The sequence below is a fragment of the Rana temporaria genome, chromosome 1, assembly GCF_905171775.1.
Source record: "Rana temporaria chromosome 1, aRanTem1.1, whole genome shotgun sequence".
Classification (NCBI taxonomy): Eukaryota; Metazoa; Chordata; class Amphibia; order Anura; family Ranidae; genus Rana; species Rana temporaria.
The window spans coordinates 297,305,327-297,323,185 of NC_053489.1; the positions used below are offsets into that span (position 1 = coordinate 297,305,327).

Here is a 17,859-nt window from a genome sequence, read left to right on the forward strand (position 1 = left end):
AGTGGTGTCACTCGAGGGAAAAAATGCCCCAGTGTTGGTGGTGTCACTGGAAGGAAAAATGCCCCTGTATCGTTGGTGTCAATGGAAGGAAAAAAATGCCCATGTGTCATGGGTGTCACTGAAAGGAAAAAATTACCCTGTGTCAGTGGTGTCACTGGAAGGAAAGAATACCCCTGTGTTGGTGGTGTTACTGGAAGGATAAATGCCCCTTTGTTAGTGGTGTCACTGGAAGGAAAACAATGCCCCTGTGTTGGTGGTGTCACTCGAGGGAAACAATGCCCCTGTGTTGGTGGTGTCACTGGAAGGAAAAATGCCCATGTATCGGTGAAAATGGAAGGAAACAAATGCCCCTGTGTCAGTGGTGTCACTGAAAGGAAAAAATGCCCCTGTGTTGGTGGTGTCACTGGAAGGAAAAATGCCCCTGTGTTGTTGGTGTCACTGGAAGGATAAATGCCACTGTGTTAGTGGTGTCACTGGAAGGAAAAACATGCCCATGTGTGTCGGTGGTGTTACTGGAAGGAAACATTTTCCTTGTATTGGTGGTGTTGCTACTACTGTCACATACTACTACATCAGTGTCAGTGGGGGGAAAATGTGACTGCATTCTTGGTGTCAGTCTGGGGAAGACTAATTGGCATCTAAGTTTAAGGGATGAATAAAAGAAAGGGGAGATGGGATCTGAAGGGGGGCTTTAAAGGAGTAAGGGGCTATTGGCCTGAAAAATTATCTGGGGCAGATGACTTTTCAGAGGGCATTTGACAGGTGGTGAGAAGGTGCTATGTCACCTACTCACTGCTTGTTTTAACACTGAAAATGCTGACCCACTGCACTGCAGCCATGTGCACTGCACATAGTTGCCACATGGACCCATTCTGATAAATTTTTGCTGTGGTGGCATGGTTGAGGGTTCATAAAATTGAGGCCAACCACTTTCTTTAACTGCCCTCCTTCTTTCCATGTGAATGAGCCCTAAGACTGCAGCTGAGGGGGGAAATAAAAACAGGTGGAGAAGCAGAGAGTAGAATCCTCCCTCCAGCAACTATCAGCCCCTGCTCTTTCTGACAAAAGTGATGCTGTGGTCACTCCTGTCAGTGAGGAGCAGTGCAAGCAGCTAAATTCCTGTTGTGCACCCCTTCAACACAGTGCCCAGGGCAGGTGCCCCGTCTTGGTTCACAGAGAACTGAATAATGCTGGCTGACATTAATGTCAGAAGTGAGAAACAACCAGACACAGTGGAAGAAAGCACTAGGAAGGGTGCAAAGTGAAAACATAAATAAAAATTATTCAGGAAAACACCAAGGGACAAATAAATAGACAACATTTTCAACTGAAGCTCCACACCACTGCTAAGAGGTCCAGATAAAACTCTGTTCCGATAAAAGTCAGAGGTACAACCAAAAAAGTAGCCAACTTATTTTGGGGGTCCAAGAGCGCTGTCTTCACCAGGGCTTGATTGACAATATGAACAAACCAGATGTGAGCTAGACCCACAATTATACTTTTAGCAATGTTAATTACAAGCACAGGTCTTTTTAGCAGCTTATCTGGCAGCCAATGAGACTGTGGAGATTCTATGGGATGTAGAAGCTGTCTGCCCAGGAACCAGATCGTTTATATAAATACTCTTATAATAATACCAGCATGGTAAACCTACTGATCCGCTGCTACAGTAGGTGAACCCGATTTTGTGTCAATCTCGCTCTCTTTCTCGGCGAGATTGAGCACCTACGAGCCCCATCGCGGGAGCCAGCGCCGAGCTGGCTTGCCGCGATGGAGACAGAGCCGTCATAGAAGCGACGGGAGATCCGACTTGGATTCCCGCCAATTCTACACGCGTGCGGCGTTTGTTATGAATCCTGAGGGGGAAGTCCCCGCCGGATTTTAAATAAAAATCCGGCATGGGTCCCCCCCTCAGGAGCATACCGGGCCCTTAGGTCTGTTATGGGTTGTAAGGAGAGCCCCCCTACGCCGAAAAAAACGGCGTAGGGGGTCCCCCTACAATCCATACCAGACCCGTATCTAGGGGTGCAACGGATCGTCACCGATCCGTGATCCGAACGGGTCACCCCGTTCGGATCGGCACACCATGCGGTCCGCGGAACGCTCCGGAGCCTCGGCCGTAGGAAAGTCCCCGGCTTCGGCCTAGCTCCGGAGCGGCGGCTATCTTGCTCCACCCCCGTGTGCTTGTCAGAGCCCAGAGCACAGCGTGACACGCCTCCCCGCCTCAGCGCGCAAATGGAGCGGACTAAAGCAGACAGCGCAGGATCATCCACCGGCAGCTACAGGAAAGGTCCAGGGGCTGAGAGGATCATTGAGGCGGGCGGTGTATAGTTACAGAGCTGTGAGCAATCTGCTATGGGCAATGGTGACCTTCCCCAGTGTGCTGCGAGTGTCTCTCTATTGAGAATAAGCCAGAGAGAGAGGACACTGCGATCACCTGCCAGCCAAGGAGCTCAGAGTGATAGGGGGGGGGGGGGGAGATCACCGGGAACTGTGTCCATCAACCCTGACATCTGGGAGCATCCCTGCAGAGGAGATCAATGTGTCATCTGTACGAGGATATTCCACAACCCCCCCCCCCCCTCTTTTCTATACAAGAAACCCCCCCTCCCTGTGCGATTGAGGATGGATATGCCCCCTGCTTTTTTTCCTGTGTGCACTGTACTAATCACAGTAATGATAGTTATTAGGGGGGCAAGTGGACACCCAACAGAGTTTTAGATTCAGTTATTTTCATCACAAACTGAGCTTATACGCTTAAATACAGTTTTTGTAAATCCGACGGACTGTTTAAATGTTAAATTTAATGTGAAAATCAGAGGTGTTCTGTCACATTAGCAATAAACAGTCTGTCGGATTTCCAAACACTGTATTTAAGCACATAAACTCCGTTTCGTGTTGAGAATAACTGTGTTATCTAAAACTCTGGTGGGTGTAACAAGATTTGTGTTTATTTTTATTTTTTTGTTGATCCGAAAATGATCCGATCCGTGACTCCTGATCCGAGGATCGATCCGATCCGTGAGTTTTTTGATCCGTTGCACCCCTACCCGTATCCAAAGCACGCTACCCGGCCAGCCAGGAAGGGAGTGGGGACGAGCGAGCGCCCCCCCCCCTCCTGAGCCGTACCAGGCTGCATGCCCTCAACATGGGGGGGTTGGGTGCTCTGGGGCAGGGGGGCGCACTGCGGCCCCCCACCTCAGAGCACCCTGTCCCCATGTTGATGAGGACAGGGCCCCTTCCCGACAACCCTGGCCGTTGGTTGTCGGGGTATGCGGGCGGGAGGCTTATCGGAATCTGGGAGCCCCTTTTAATAAGGGGGCCCCCAGATACCGGCCCCCCCACCCTAAGTGAATGAGTATGGGGTACATCGTACCCCTACCCATTCACCTGCAAGAAAAGTGGTAAAAACACAAATAAACCACACAGTGTATTAAAATATTTTATTAGTCTGCTCCGGAGGCCGCCCCCTGTCTTCTTTATTAGCTTTTTTACCAGGGGGGGCTTCTTCTTTGACGTCTTCGGGTGGGTGGGGGCCGCCGTCTGGTTCTCTTCCACCGCCGGGGGGGGGGTGGCTTTTAAAAAAGCCCCCACCCCCCCGGCGGGTTTCCTCCGGCGTCTTCGGCGGGGCTCTTCTTCTTCCGCTATCCCGACGGGTCTTCGCCGCTATCCGGGGAGTCTCGCCGCTCTCCGCTGTTGACTCGTCGCACCCCGGTTCTTCGTCTCGCAGTCCGGTCCCTTCTTCCGTGCTGTACGTCTTCTTCCGCGCTGTGACGTCATGTTCTTCACTTCTCTTCTTCTCCCGATGTTGACTCGCCGGTCCTCCTCGCTGAAATGACGGATGCGCGCCTTGCATCGGACCTATATAGGCCTCACAGTCCCATCATGCTCTGTACCTACCCATGTGATACCTACCACGTGGTAGGTATCACATGGGTAGGTACAGAGCATGATGGGACTGTGAGGCCTATATAGGTCCGATGCAAGGCGCGCATCCGTCATTTCAGCGAGGAGGACCGGCGAGTCAACATCGGGAGAAGAAGAGAAGTGAAGAACATGACGTCACAGCGCGGAAGAAGACGTACAGCACGGAAGAAGGGACCGGACTGCGAGACAAAGAACCGGGGTGCGACGAGTCAACAGCGGAGAGCGGCGAGACCCCCCGGATAGCGGAGAAGACCCGTCGGGATAGCGGAAGAAGAAGAGCCCCGCCGAAGACACCGGAGGAAACCCGCCGGGGGGGTGGGGGCTTTTTTAAAAGCCACCCCCCCCGGCGGTGGAAGAGAACCAGACGGCGGCCCCCACCCACCCGAAGACGTCAAAGAAGAAGCCCCCCCTGGTAAAAGAGCTAATAAAGAAGACAGGGGGCGGCCTCCGGAGCAGACTAATAAAATATTTTAATACACTGTGTGGTTTATTTGTGTTTTTACCACTTTTCTTGCAGGTGAATGGGTAGGGGTACGATGTACCCCATACTCATTCACTTAGGGTGGGGGGGCCGGTATCTGGGGGCCCCCTTATTAAAGGGGGCTCCCAGATTCCGATAAGCCTCCCGCCCGCATACCCCGACAACCAACGGCCAGGGTTGTCGGGAAGGGGCCCTGTCCTCATCAACATGGGGACAGGGTGCTCTGAGGTGGGGGGCCGCAGTGCGCCCCCCTGCCCCAGAGCACCCAACCCCCCCATGTTGAGGGCATGCAGCCTGGTACGGCTCAGGAGGGGGGGGGGCGCTCGCTCGTCCCCACTCCCTTCCTGGCTGGCCGGGTAGCGTGCTTTGGATACGGGTCTGGTATGGATTGTAGGGGGACCCCCTACGCCGTTTTTTTCGGCGTAGGGGGGCTCTCCTTACAACCCATAACAGACCTAAGGGCCCGGTATGCTCCTGAGGGGGGGACCCATGCCGGATTTTTATTTAAAATCCGGCGGGGACTTCCCCCTCAGGATTCATAACAAACGCCGCACACGTGTAGAATTGGCGGGAATCCAAGTCGGATCTCCCGTCGCTTCTATGACGCGCTTGCTGGGATGTGCTGTCACTATTCCAGTGAGTGTGAGATGTCGGCGAGATCTCGGCACCCTGTCGCCGAGTATCAGCGCGACGCTGTCCTGCTAAAAGCACAATATCACAAACACCTACTGTATCTTTCCACCTTCCTCTACAAATAAAGGGACAACAGTGTGAAACCACCAGGCTCCTTGCATTGCATAGTGCTGTCTATTTAACACATAAGAGTTTGCTTACAAAAGAGACAAGGGTGACCTGTACAATCAACATGGGTAGCCACAAACCATGCAAGCTAAAGAAAAACCTTTTTCTATAGTCAGAAGTATAAATATTATAATATATACTGTAAAAAAAAATAAAAAAATTAAAATATATATATATATATATTATTTCTACAAATCCGTAAAGGGGTGATGGACTTAAATGACGATATTTTGCAACAATAACAATATAGCTATGATTAGAAGGTGATTAGGATGTGTGAAAAAAAAAAAGTGTTTCTGACATGGTTTATTTTGATGTAAGTTTTTTTTTTTGTTTATTTATTTGAAATATTTTATTTTAGAAGAGAAAAGGGGGTTCCATCCATTAGAAAATACATATTTAAGGTACAATAATACAGGACAACAAACTCATATCCAACAAGTTGGAGTTGGTTTATCAAAAAATATAATAATTTGTATCAACATATTAGTCGAAAATATCAGCCCGGATTCACAAAGGACTTACGCCGATGTATCTCGAGATACGCCTCGTAAGTGTAACTATGCGCCGTCGTATCTATGCACCGTGCCCACAATCTGAGATACGCCTAAAAATAGGCTTCCTACGACCGACGTAACTTGCCTAAGCCATCGTATCGTGGGCGCATATTTACGCTGGACGTATTTGCCGCTCCTATTGATTTTCTATGCACATATGCAAATGAGGGAGATACGCCGATTCACGAACGTACTTGCGCCCGGCGCATAATATACGCGGTTTGCGTAAGTCGTACGTCCGGCGTAAAGTTATTCCCCATATATGAGACGCAACCCATGCAAAGGTATGGACCAGGGAACACAGCCGTCGTATTTTACGTCGTCTACGTAGTACGTGAATAGGGCTCGGCATAGGTTACGTTCACGTCGTAGGCAGTGATCCGTCGTATCTTAGGGAGTAGTTCTGACGTGATTCTGAGCATGCACACTGGGATACGTAAACGGGACGACGCATGCGCCGTTCATTTTAAGTACTTGTATGGCACTCGGCCCATCATTTGCATGGGGTCACGCCTCATTGGCATGGCTCACGCCCACTTCCACCTACGACGGCTTACGTCGAGGGAACCCAGCGCAGTTTGGGAGGCAAGTGAGAATTCGGTGCTTGCCTCTCTGCGCGACATCTGCATAGCGTATATTAGATACGCTACACCGGCATAAATATGCGCCAATGTATGTGAATCCAGGCCATCTTTCCCATCTTGGTCATGAAATCAAAACACAATCTAGACCCAGAATCAAAGTACTAGGGTATCACAGGGGTACCTCTATTTAATAAAAAAAAAAGTGTTAAGCCATCCTCTCCCTTCCCTTTTTCTACTCTAAAAAGCAAGACAAAAGAAAATGGGGGGGAAAAAAGAGAAAGGGGGGGGGGGGGGGACAATTCACAATATTTTTTTCAATGAAACTCGAAGCAAAATAAATGTATTGGTCCTTTTATTTTTCTTTAAGTTTCATAGAAAGAATTTTGTGAATTTGGCAATAGATAACCATATGGTATTTTTTTTTTTTTTATTATTATTTCAAACATGCTTTTCACTGACCTAAATTTGAAAGAAATCTCATCTATGCTTTCATTTTTTTTTTATTATTATTATTATTATTATTATTATTATTATTATTATTATTTGCACTACACCATTTTTACTTTATACATGGTAAAACCAATGACTTAATGTATTTTATCTAAGGTATTCAAAATTGTTCTCACATCTGTATGTAAACACTGAAAGAAAAGTAATAAATGATAAACAACAATTTATATTTCCAAATGAACTCTAGGAGACTGTAAATATAACACAACTAGTAACATAAAGTAGTACCTACCTCCTGTCTGCGTTATGACTTGTATTTCATTAGAAAGGGGTCCATCTCCAACTGAAGTAAATGCTAAGACCTTCACTGAGTATGTTTTTTGAGGCACTAGATTTCCTATGGTAGTAATTTGACTGTCAGCCACATTGTATTTAGTCCAACTATTTATGTGTTGTGTTGGCTCCATAGTGTAATAGACTCTGTAACCTTGTATCTGTCCATTGGGTTCTTCAGGTTCTTCCCACTGAACAAGTATGGTGGTTGAGCTCAGCATGCGGGCCTGCACATTCCGAGGAGCACTGGACGGAGCTTGTTCTGAAGTCCTTGTTAGGACAGGTTCACTTGGTGGACCGCGTCCAATGTTATTGACTGCAACAACTCTAAACTCATACTCTGAATATGGACTAAGACCTGCAACACTATAGCGTGTTGTTGCTACACCATCAATTTCTTTATATGATTCTTCAGAATTCTTCGGCTTATGCTGGATGATGTAGTAGGTGACAGGTTCAGGATTTCCAGAATCCCAAGTTAATGTGATACTTGTAGCAGTGCTTTCAGTTACCACAGGAGTTCCAGGTGGCCTTGGTAAGGCTTTAAATAAAATGAAGACACTAGGGTTAAATAATGCACTATTGCGCTTAAAGCAGAAGTTCACTTTCTTTGTAAACATTGACTATTTTGTAATCCTAAAGCTTCATGCACACTGAGCATTAAAATGCGGCTTTTAGGGGCGTCTGGCATTTTTGTTCAGTCTCTAAACGGGCTTCCTTGTCAGACTATGAGTCCATGCACACACAGGTGTTTAGAGCCCAAAAAAAGAACAACCAAATGTTGGATGAATGTAAACGTATCTAAACGTGCATTATGGCTAGACGCACTTGAGCATTCATTTATTTCAATGGTCAGAATAAATGCGTTTACATGCATTTAAGAGAAACACCTTGTGTGCATAGGGCCTTATGCTGCTAGTATTAGCAAATAAGAAAGTATATCAGGTTATTAGTAAAAAAAATAACAAAGTATATCATATTATTAGTAAATAAATGAGAATATATATCATATTTACTTGTCCTAAAAAAAATTCAGGAGGGGATGACGGGTTTTCTCAGCTAGGCACACCCTACTGCCTAGATACCTGAGCTATGGGCAGATGAACTCCAGGAACACAATGCTACATTAATGAACTGCCCTTACTCAAGATGGCCATAGCCAGAAATGCTAGGGAATGTTTTCAAGAATGAGGTTACAAACAGGTAATGGGTAAAGTAGTTATTCCTGCGCTACAGTGGAAACTATGTGTGCAGAGGGTAAAGGTGCAGCAACGACTGTATGGGCCAACCACTACCCACAGTGAGACATGGAAAAAATCAAGAGATGGTGTTGCACTCCAATAGCATAGAATGGTGTAAGTGGTAAAATGTATAAAAGACCAAAATAGTATAATTAATAAATAAATGTGCAAATATGCAAATAGACTGACTGAAAGATAAAAAATCACTATAAATGCTAAGATAATGTGCATCAAAAGGTGAACTGAATGAATGTGCAAACAGTGCAGATAAGGTGACTTTCAGTCAGTCTATTTGCATATTTGCACATTCATTTATCAATTATAATATTTTGGTCATTTATACATTTTACCACTTACACCATTCTATGTTACTGGAGCGCAACACCATCTCTTGATTTTTTACAAACAGGTAATACAGCACGCCCAGCTTAGAAACTGTGCAAGTAGTGACATTTCAATTCCTGGTTTAGCTGTTGCACTTGCATATTAAAAATCATGCATAAGCATGATTAATAGGTTGCTTCCAGTCTGACAGTGTTTCCTGCACAAGACTTTTGGTGCAAATACATTGCTAAATTTTCCTCTTTATGTTTATGGTTAACGTGGCTTTCTATTTCAATGAAAAAGTGTGTACATGATTGACATTGCAAGTAGAATTCTAAATTATTTCTGCAAGACTTGCAATGTCTTTTAAGCATAAACCAGATGTCTTATAGTACTCTACTCGGCCCCCTCTTATATGACAGTGTGTTATCTAAAAAGTAACATTTAATCTGCTTAAAGCACACAAGTGTACATGCAATGAGAAATGCATTTCTGCTTAGAAACAGGGAAAGGAGTACTGACATATGAGGCTATTTTCCATTAAGAGTGACAAACCCTGGTAGAATGTAAGCAGAGTGCTATCTGTAACTACAAATTTACATTACCTTTAACGGTTATTTGTGCTATTGCTTCTATAACACCAAGGGTTGACATTGCCACACATGTATAATTAGCCGATTGTCTGACATCAGTAAGCTCAAGTACATTTCGTCCAATTGGCATATCATCCTCAGGTGTAAGATCTTCTGCACCCAGCATCCATTTCACATACGGCATTGGTGACCCTACTGCAACGCAAGTTATATTGACACTTCCACCTGGCATGATCTCGTGATTGGTGGGTGGGATAGAAAACCTTGGAGCAATTCGACGAACTGAGCAAAATAAAGAAAATAAATACATGACAACATATCCAACATAGTATATGAATCTTTAGCATTATGACATGCACATCAGAGAGACATATTTGAATCTCAAGGTTTATATCACATAATGTATATAACAAGTATATACACACTGATTCTTCTAAAAGAAAAAAACATATTACAATATACTGAATTCAAGACATTTAAACACATTTACTTGCACCTATCAGGCCCCAACAATTTACCAACTACTGTACAATACACAGACACCATGCAAATACATATGTATATATACATATACATATATATTCAATAAAAAAACTGGAGGATTGCCAGCATGCTTGTATTCCATAGCCTCAAGTGCTGAGTTGCTTCCAGTCAATGTGGAATAATGTGATCAGCCACATTGTCACATCACAGCCCTGACTCAGTGCTGAAAGTTTCGGTGAGCTCACTTTCAGTCTCAAAACTGGATGCAGCCTACAGGCCTAACACTAACACTAAAACATGAATTAATATATACAGAAAGACTGATCATCACAAGGCAAAGCCAGTTCTGGACTGGACTTAGTCATGCATGCAAGCAAATGACCGAGGTCTAGGCAACCATGCTTTGGGAGCTGTTTTTATCAATAAAAATACCATTGATTTCTAAATAACTCCTTTATTTCTTTTCTGGATTAATAAAAAAGGAATATATGTGTGTGTGTGTGATACTATAATACACGGCTAAAACACTGACTAGGACAAGAGTTGGGTTTTAGAGAAAGAGAGGGTAACACAAGAGGGGCAGTATTATTAGATTAGGATTAGTTTGTTAAGTTGTTAACATGTAACTATTAGACATGAGCGAATCAATGTGCTAAGATTACAATTCAACATGCACTGCAGAGATTTGTACATATCATTCAAATCACCACTAATCTGATTATATTCAAACTGCCAGCTTCCTTTTCCAGAGTTTTCCTAAAGTTTAAGCAAAACATAGTGGTATTGATTTACTAAAGGAAAATAAATATGCTCAATTTGTAAAGTGTATACTTCTCAGTAAATGAGGAGAAGCTGTGTTCACATCAATTATTAAATCATGAGCAAGTAAACTTACAAGTAAAATTAGTTTTCTGGAGTATGATGCAGGACACAGAATCATCAGTTTTAAACCATGGGATGCAGCCCCCTTTAGGTGATTGAACACATGCATAGGAGAAGCATCCCCTATATAGTTCCTCACACCCCTAGATAGCCTCAGTTTTGTAGCAAGCAATAGGGAGAGTCGAAAAAAAAGGGGAGGGGCCCGTGTTTTTTACTATACTCTAGGATTTTGAAAGTTAAAAATCTTATTTTCCTAATTGTACAGCACAGACCACATGGTCTTTAGTCTGGAATGTCCAAAAGCAATCCAACTGATTGGTGAGCAACACAGCAAACAATGCCAACAGGTCCACCCATGTCACAGGTCAAGACAGGCTCGACAGACTCTGACAGCAGCAGCTTGTAGTACCTTTTACTTGAAACTGCCATCAAAAGAGGCTTGAGCATTCTCCTTATAAAACTTAACAAATGTGTGAACTAAAGACAAGGTGGCAACCGTGTAACTATGACAAACAGGTGCCTGATGCTTATATACAGTACCAATGAAGCATTAATGGATCTGGTAGAGTGCACCTTAACAGGTAAGGGAGGAACCCTATTCTTTACACAATAGTCTTGAATAGTGACTTGTTCAATCCACCTTAGCTATGGTACAGCGAGAAGCAGGCAACCCAAACAGGAAATCTGATTGTCTACAATAGGCTGTGGCCGAGTAGTAGACTGTCACAGTGAGAACTGCATCAAGACAATGGAGAGGAATTGAATTAGGATGTTTCAAAGCAGGACATAAGTAAGGAAGAACAATGCTCTGAGTAAGGTGAAAGGTGGATTCTACCTCAGAGACCTTCTGTACAGAGGTGACAGCGGCAAAAAGGCAATCTTGCAAGCAAAGTCAAATAATGGAATATACCTAATGTATTAGAAGGGTGGCTTCAGGGGGCCTAGGGAACTAGATTGGGGGTTTAATGAAACTAACCAGCATTTAGGCAAAAAAATGATCTGCATATGGACAGAGAGAAGCCTCATCCCGAATACATGAGTGTATCCGCCATGGTGTTAATGCAGTAACATAAGGTATTGGGTTAAAGTTCTAATTGGTGGTGTACAGAAGGATCTGATAGGATGGAGCTAGGGTCTTAGTACAAACAGCAATGATCCCACAAGCTTCCAGGGAAGCAACAACTACAGGGACCATTTCTTTTTTCAGGAAACTTTCTTCAATAGGATAATGTGAGCAAAATATTTTGGAGAAGCAAATAATTTTTTCAGGGTGAGGCCAGTCACAATATAGTACAGGCTCTAAAAGCAATTTGACTGGGAAAGTCTTAGCAGGCTTGGGCAATTGAAGGGATTCCCTCAAGGTGACTCTGGGGTGAGCAGACTCAAGCTGCTCTAATGCTAAACACGTGTTTATAAGATGTCAACAAGGGTAGCAATGGTATTCTAGTGTGGATGAAATTTCAGCACCTCATCCTGATCTGAATCCTCAGAAGAAAAGGGGGTTTTCCTCAGCTACTTCCTCTTCAGGGAGTATGTCTGTCTCAATTCACAAGGGTAGACTGAAGAGAAAGGCTTGTGACCCCTGTAATCAAAGGCCTAAGAGTCTGCCCATGAAGTCAGACACTGAGGAGGAATCTTCCTTTCTAGATAAATAGGTGGAAATAAAAAGCCAGCTGAGTGTCCAGAGGAAAGAAGAGAATCAGACTAGGGGAAACTATCTAAAAATAAGACATAGAGCCCCTGGAGATAGACTACCACCACCTAAAGAACCATGTACTTATTCTGAGCTACCTAACCCTTGTCCCTTGCACTGGTGATCTGTAATGTGCAATGCAAAAGTTGTCATCGGAGGGGTACTCACAACCTCCGCTGATGTGAGAGAGGTGAAGGCCACTTGTGTCAGGCACTGTAGGCCACTGATGATTCCGGATACAGCATTCTGATTGCTGTACCATGCAAAGTTTTAACTTGTTGCTGGTGTCCAATCACCTGAAGGCAACCACATATAACCCATGGCTTAAGACTAATGGTCCTGTTTCCTGAACTATACAATTAAAAATGCTGTTATTTTTTTTTTCCTCTTGTAAATATTTACTAAGCCAAGTGAACATTTGCTTTGCATTCATTATGGTAAGTGATCTTCCTTTAGTTATTTAGTAAATCAATACCAGTGTGTATTGTGTATTATTCTCCAAAAAAAATCCAACTTGGCACACCAGGCATATGGACTGGTCCCCCTGCTGATCAGAGGCTGTGAGCACACAGCTACGCTGAAACCAGCCTTTTTGTTCATCAGAGGCTGTGAGCACACAGCTACGCTGAAACCAGCCTTTTTGTTCATCTGCACTGGATCAAAGTTTGAAGAGAGAGACCTACTTATTCTAATGTTTTCAGAGGAGACTCAGCTACATGCCTGGTAATGTAGGCTGGTATCTTTGGGGCACACAAAACACTTTAAATCTAAAACTTGACTAGAAATAGATACAAAAGAGACAGTGTAGCAGTGTTAAATACAGCCATATCAGTGGAAGCAAACCCAGAAAGAATAAGAGCACTGATTGGTCAGAGTGACCGAGAAGCACATTTTTGGGTACTCGCTCATCTCTAGGCACTATGATTGTGAATGTATTGAAAAGAGGAGTATGGCAGGGTAACATTCGTAGTTTAGTTACATCCAAATCTTATAGGATAAGGATCATCTACCAGGAACATTGGATTACTAATAAGGCGTCCAAGGCATAATGTATGATGGAAACTAAAAGGTTAAAAGTAGTTATGGCAAGCATCTGCAGGACCTACACCAGTACACTAAAAGAGACATATATTCCTGCTTCAAAAATTCAGCTGGATATTTAGATATATGGATAATGTTTCACGCAATAAACTTATGGTAATTTGGATACATTTAAATGAAAAATAACATATGTTAAACAATAACGTTGCCCAAAAATGTTTTAAAAATTTGGAGAGCATATCCCAAAATGTTAATGGCAGATCAAGACTAGTCCTGATATGATGAGTCAATGCCCACTTAAAAACGTTCACATTAAGTTTAATATGACAGCAGGGGTGGGGTGTTTTTGGCATTTCAGTTCATGGTAAACTGCATTGCCCATTTTCTGGCTAATTAATGGAAAATTTAGTTACATAGAAAGGTTATTTAATATCAAACGTCTGCCAACACATACAGTATTCAACTAATCACAACATATCTTCGATCATAAAAGTGCAAGGTAAATTAAAGAAAGCAAAGATGTGATTAGGTCCTGTATGTTGGAGCAACAACACATTTGTATGCATTCAGGGCTGTTTTTTTATATATATAGTTACACTTGGCACGTGTCTGTATCATAAAAAATACATGGACCTATATTACTTTCATATTCAGCTGTTTGCAATTACATCTTTTCTTTAATCAAGGCCAACACTGCTATTATTTGTCATGTTTAATCACTGCAAACCAGATTTACTCCTATAAAATAATCCAAGAAGGGATGAAGGCAGAGGCAGGAAAACCTGGGATGCAGATGCATAATTTAAGAGAGAATCGCTTAAATATCAAATGCTTGTAGATTTTCAAACTACAGCCCTGCATGCTAGTTTATTAAATAAACCTTTGTTTATAGCCAGCAACACCAACCCCCGCTGGATCGAGAAATTCAATTTATAAGGGTAGGCAAGCAACTGTTGCATTAAAAAGAAAACTTGCCTATATTTAGCGTGAATTATTGAAGAAGGTAAATATATGATGATCTTGTGAAGGTGTAGCAGGCAGGAGTGTGGGGAGAGCAAGAACATTACACTACCACAAGACAAGCAGTAACTAAACATGCAAAGACACTACAGTATTTAGGTATATCTTAAAAGCAGCCCTTAGAATACACAGCATGTTCCCATGCCTGACCAATATGCACTACATCATTACTGTGTATGGCAAAGCAGCAGTCTAAACAGGCATTAAACTGATATCAGAAATACTACTGTATGAAAGGTTGCCATGCACTCAAGATCATTCTCGCATGCATCGGAATTAAATAACAGCAAGCATAGAAGCACTTCCAAAAAAAAAAGCTAAGTAAAAAAAATATATATATATAAAATAAAAAAACACAATGCAGCTACATTCATTTCATTTGTATTCTTTGTTATTGTTGAATTATTATTTTTGTATGGTGGGTAAAAAGTAAAAAACACACCAACCTTCTCGCAGCTCTGAGGGATGTAGGGGTTTGATGCAGAACACAATGAAATGAGGAAAGGAGAAAAACAAGGGAAACACAGAGAGAGTAAAAAGGCCATATCAAGGCTTTCAACTGCTAATTGAACATCTTTTACTTATTATATCTCCCTATACTATAGCATTGCTCCAGTTTAGACACAATAGCTAGCCATTGTTTTTAAACTCCATACGTGTTCCATTAAGAGTCCTCTGTGGCGCATCAAATCTGCTTGTATTTTGAATGAAAATAAGGAAATAGTAATAGCATATGACTATGTTACCTAGTTTTGTTCCAAAAACTGTTATCACTACAGCAATGAGCTGACGCAGGTTAAACTTTGGGTAGTCCGTTTCATACGCTGACATTAAGGACATGCTTTATTATTATTTATTGCTTTTGGTCTGAACAGAATCCTCACTCAAAATCATTACAGCAAATTTGCTTTTTCTTTGTAATGATTAATAATGATTACGGTAAAATGCTATCGGAACGCAGCCTCATAAATCATGTGAGTTACCAGTATATTTTGATGCAAGTCAGTTCATTACTGTAGTTTAAGGGGTTACTTCTATCAACAAGTATGTGAATTAATAAAAAATAAAAAAAATATATAAAGAAGAAGCAAAGTAGTAAAATAAGAGTGATGAATATACAGTTATGCTCTTTAAGGCTCTTTGAGGTTAGAAGGTTATCTCACTACACACTGAAGTGAACATTTGAATCCATCATGATGCTTTAAAACTGCAACCCAGTAGAAAATCAGCACAAATGCTATTAATCTGGGATTAATAATTAACTATGTTGTCAATACATAAAATAACTATAGAAAACCCCCAAAAAGTAAAGCAAGACACACATGTAAAGGCAAAAAACAACAGTTTTAGTGTAAATATACTTACAACCCATAGGTAAAGACCTATACATTTTTTTTTCGTGGATATTCATTGATTTGCTCTTCACTTTTTTATTGTCATGGCAGTGACTGTGAACATCCTGAAAATAAAAGCCCCAGTGCTTGCAGAATGGGGACACCAAGGGTTTGTCATTCCTACCTCTTACATATAGATTTGCAGGGGCAGAATAGCGCGTCCCAGCACTGTTGGTCGCAACACACTCATATTTGCCCTGGTCAGATTCTTCGCTCTGCTCAATTTGAAGTGCACCTGTTCAAATATAAAATATACAGCCAAGAACAAAGTCAGAAAATGATGACACTTATCTCCCATCAGACATTACCAACACAGAAAACCATGACGGTCCAACCAACGACGATTCTTGGTAAGGATTGCACATAAAGAGCAATGCAATGGTAAAATTAACATTTTGGTTTATCAACTGCTATTTTAAACTAAAAAGTACATATAAAACAGGCATTTATTGTTAATTTTTAATTAAAATGGAAATGAGTGAAACTGCTTCAAGAAAGTATGGCTTTGAAATAAAAATATATCCTATGTTTCGTCAACACAATTTAATTAAATGTGTTCATATAAAATAGGTGCATTTAATCAAGCAGGGGTAAATTTAAGAAGTGTCAAATTTCATCAAACAGGGATAGATCGTTAAGAAATTTTTATTTTTAGGGAAACTAAAAAATGTGCAGCAAGATCAAAAATGCTGCTTTTCATAAAAGAAAAAAAAAAAGATTTATTAAATGACAGTATCAGTAAAAAGATACATACTTCAAGAAACAAAACTCCTTTAAGACATGCAGACTCTAAAGAGAATCAGTTCAGCCCCACTTACAATTTAAGAATGTTAGCTGGAAAACAAAGAGTTAGAAAATAAAATGTAGAAAAAAATGGCTGCTGCCAAGACCAGAAGAAACCAACCAAACACTGCTTGAGGTCCTCAGTAGGCCCCCTAAGACACCCATCAAAATCCACAGGTGGGATTAGCAGTGTGGTGTCACAAAACCCAAGAAAAAAAAAAAAAAAGGGAACAAGAAGAGTTGTAAAACATTGCTTTAACATATTGAAAAAACAGTACTACAAGCATTTTTGTAAGATATAATGTTGTAAACCTGGGGTTTCCACCACCTGGAGAATCGATGATCCAAAAAGTCAGTGAAGAAATTCAAGAATATTTAAGTGAAAGGAAAAAACAATATTGTGAAATTGCAAGAAGATATGTCAACTTTTTTTTTTTTAATTGTGCTACAAGAAAAAAAAGAAAAAAAGAAAAAAATAGAAGAACAATACAAGACCAAAACCAAAAACATCTCTTTATTACAAGATCAAAAAGACGTTATTCCTGGTTGTCTTCTGCATGTCTCCAACTGTTCCCTAGACCAAGTGGCTTAGGTCCAGAACATGAACAGCTAAGGAAGAAAAAAATTATTTCTTTCCTCTCCAATCAGTCGGACAAAAAAAGAAGAAAAAAAAAAAAAAAAGAAGAAGAAGAAAAAAGAGGGACAAATGGAAAGCTGTGACTGGGCTTTGGCCAAAGGACCTTGATATGCTTTCTTTGAAGCATATCACAACTTAAAATTATTGTATTAAATGAAAACAGAACTGATGAAAAAGACACATGAACCAGTGGTAAAATAATACATAATAAAACTACATTGTTTTTAATGATAAATAACTGATACAGGAATAATGGAAAGACAAAAAAAGAGTGAATAAGATCATTCTGCGACTCTTAGTTCAGCAATCTTACCTCTTATTGGTGTACCACCTGGGTGGATAATATGAATGCAAATAAGATTAGAAAGAAGAATCATTAGTACCAGAAGAAGGAGGCTAATGTTTTGGAAGAAGAGTTAAATTAGATTTACAGAATAGAAAGGAAAACAGGAGTATACTATGTGCCTATAGCACTGTACCACAAAAAGCAAAGGACCCAAAGCGGCACTAAGCTTCTTCAAGTAGTACAAAAAAATAGACTACTGGGGGCTTCATACTATATTTTTAATCTTCAAAATACATTTTCATAGCGGTTGGTACTATTTACAGGACTTTTGTTTTTATATTTAGCTAAT

General features: G+C 41.6%; 1 protein-coding gene across 49 annotated transcripts in view; it reads right to left on the reverse strand.

Moving 5' to 3' along the window:
* PTPRD (protein tyrosine phosphatase receptor type D) overlaps positions 1-17,859 on the reverse strand; it is a 521,758-nt gene that overhangs the window by 213,948 nt on the left and 289,951 nt on the right. For 26 of the 49 annotated variants that reach the window (XM_040357815.1, XM_040357859.1, XM_040357810.1 and 23 more), the window contains 5 exons: positions 17,538-17,555; positions 15,929-16,039; positions 14,857-14,868; positions 9,304-9,573; positions 7,093-7,674 (listed from right to left, as the gene is read on the reverse strand). In XM_040357815.1, coding sequence (XP_040213749.1) covers positions 7,093-7,674; positions 9,304-9,573; positions 14,857-14,868; positions 15,929-16,039; positions 17,538-17,555 — 993 coding nt within the window. The remainder of the gene's footprint in view (positions 1-7,092; positions 7,675-9,303; positions 9,574-14,856; positions 14,869-15,928; positions 16,040-17,537; positions 17,556-17,859) is intronic. The other 23 variants (XM_040358051.1, XM_040358169.1, XM_040358044.1 and 20 more) reach the window with 3 other exon arrangements.